Genomic DNA, 2,302 nt, shown 5'->3' with positions numbered 1-2,302 from the left:
ATATATTCAGCTATAACATTGATCCTGACTTGATAGAGTCAAACTGACCGCGGATTTGGACTCAGGACAGGTCAACATACTACAGGATTATAATTGTCTCAACACCAGATCCAAAAAAATTGGTTTGTGTGACTGTGTTATAAATAATCACATTTTTACCAATTTAAGGTTGGTGGCAAAGGAAAACGGGAAGATTTGGCAGAAAAATTAGAAAGCCTCCTCCAGTGAAAGACATAAATCCTATTTCGACCCCGCGAGCAGAGCGAGTCGCTCTAACATACACTCACCCTTTTGTTCATACAAACCAACCATGCTTTCACTATTAGCGATAAATGTCCTTAAGTTACTCGTTTTACACGATTTTGTTGGCATATTTTCAATAAATGTTCAGTGTAGACGACATAATAAAGTTATTATGTAAATTATTTATTGTTTTGTATAACTCTATATATAATATGAACAAACACTTGCAAATGCAGAGCTGGGGACGAGACACCGGAAAATATGCTACTGTTTGTCTGATAAACTACTGAATAATAAGCAAAATAATTAAATAGTTTCCCGGTTTAATTGACTATTGAATTATTTATTTTTAGTAACAGGGTTTTATCAGTCGAATTAACTTTTTAAATGTTGATATAAGCATTAAGCAACAAACCGTTTCTGAAATTCTGTTAAGAGGAAATTCCGATGCTACATATTTTTCAACGTGGATTTAGTATTAGCAAATTCTTGATTTGGGCTGATTATTTACATTTTTCGAAAAATTACTTAGAACTTTAGGAGGGTAAATATTGAACAAAGCTTCTTTGGGCATTCGACCACGTATTCTCTTCCTTCATGATCTTATTTTTCAAATAATGTTAGAATTTTCTGAATACACATTACGACAATCGTTTTGAGAGGCGGCCCACAACTTTCGCCACCGAGATCAAGTATAAGATAAGTATTGTTGAAGCAGATATAAAAGACAACACTTCAGCACATTTTGACTTCCCACACATTTCCTTCAAATATTTCCAATTCATCTTGAATTACGCTGTATTTTTGCTGTTTATGCGCTTTCCTTCGTGATGAACAATTCAATAGAAGCATTCATATAAATGAAATGCGAATTTATTACGGCTAAATAAGTAATCTATTTTGCATGAAAATTATTAATTTCAAACTCGATTACGCCATGCAATAAATCGAGTTAAATATTTTATACAAATGAAAATAAAGCGACAAAAAGTTTTTTTTAGGTTTTAGACCAAGCAGAACTTTTTATGAAGAATTACATGTTTTCGTAAAATTAATAATACAACAGTTTCCCAATCTCACGCTAAGTAAGTTGAAAAAAAAATACACTGTATAAGAACATGAAATCTAATGCATATCCAGATTGTATAGGATTTAAAAAGATCAGTTCCAGTTTCTTGACCGATATCGAATAATTGCAAGATGGTTGATTTTCTTGGGAATTCGGTCTGGGCACTGGTGAAGAAAAATAAAAATTTTAGCTCCCTGGCTTTCGGCAATTTATTGTGGCCTTCCTCAGGTCCCAGCCACCTTATGCCTATATGCCTAGTTGGCCTACCTAAGCCTTGCTGACGAATCCAATAGGTAGGACGAGGACGAAACGTAGCCCTGATTCATCAACCCCGCGCCATAACTTGTTCCATTATGCTTGTCTTTATCTATGCCTTTATGTATGCAAATATGATGGGATGCGGGGGGATCTTTATCGTATTCTAGTACGAAAATGAAACCATCGAATTTAGTTTTTCGCATTGTTCGCCATCGTTTGTTTTCATTCGTTTTCCGAAAATCCGTTTTGTTTCGTCTTTAGAGATAGCGGGTGATGTGATGATTAAGGGCAGTAAAATGTGAACATTTCTTGCCTATCTTCTATTTTCATCCTAATCACTGATTACAATTCATCTTATTGCTTAATTAAAAATTGGCCATTTAATACTTTAGCTATGTTTGATATAAACAAATATTGAAACAGGTCTAGACTAGGTAAATAACGCCTATACAAAATTAAATGTAGTTCTTCCACTACTCCACTGCGTAGATGGAACAAATTATATGTTATTTCAGATTGGAGACGGTTGTTACTGCTGTTCCCGATATTTTCTGTCCTTTGAATATTGCGATTTGCCGAATCATGGATGCATGGATTCGAAAAATCATCAGGTCCCACGTCCTACTCCTATACATACTGTAACGGAAATGGCCTGGGGTACTTACGTTTGGAATGGGGGATCGAAATTCATGGTATTTCAGTAAATGGGAGCCCCATTTGGGCCCCATTTAC

General features: G+C 35.0%; 1 protein-coding gene across 1 annotated transcript in view; it reads left to right on the top strand.

The window, feature by feature from the left end:
* Positions 1–425, top strand: part of LOC109545080 (39S ribosomal protein L2, mitochondrial) — a 7,366-nt gene extending 6,941 nt beyond the window's left edge. The window contains exon 5 of the mRNA XM_048667094.1: positions 169–425. Coding sequence (XP_048523051.1) covers positions 169–326 — 158 coding nt within the window. The 3' untranslated portion in view covers positions 327–425. The remainder of the gene's footprint in view (positions 1–168) is intronic.
* Positions 426–2,302: the final 1,877 nt, after the last annotated feature.

Source organism: Dendroctonus ponderosae, unplaced genomic scaffold, assembly GCF_020466585.1.
Source record: "Dendroctonus ponderosae isolate FM_Combo_2020 unplaced genomic scaffold, Dpon_F_20191213v2 Dpon_F_20191213_1, whole genome shotgun sequence".
NCBI classification, from domain to species: domain Eukaryota; kingdom Metazoa; phylum Arthropoda; class Insecta; order Coleoptera; family Curculionidae; genus Dendroctonus; species Dendroctonus ponderosae.
This window is presented reverse-complemented; position numbering and strand designations above follow the sequence as displayed.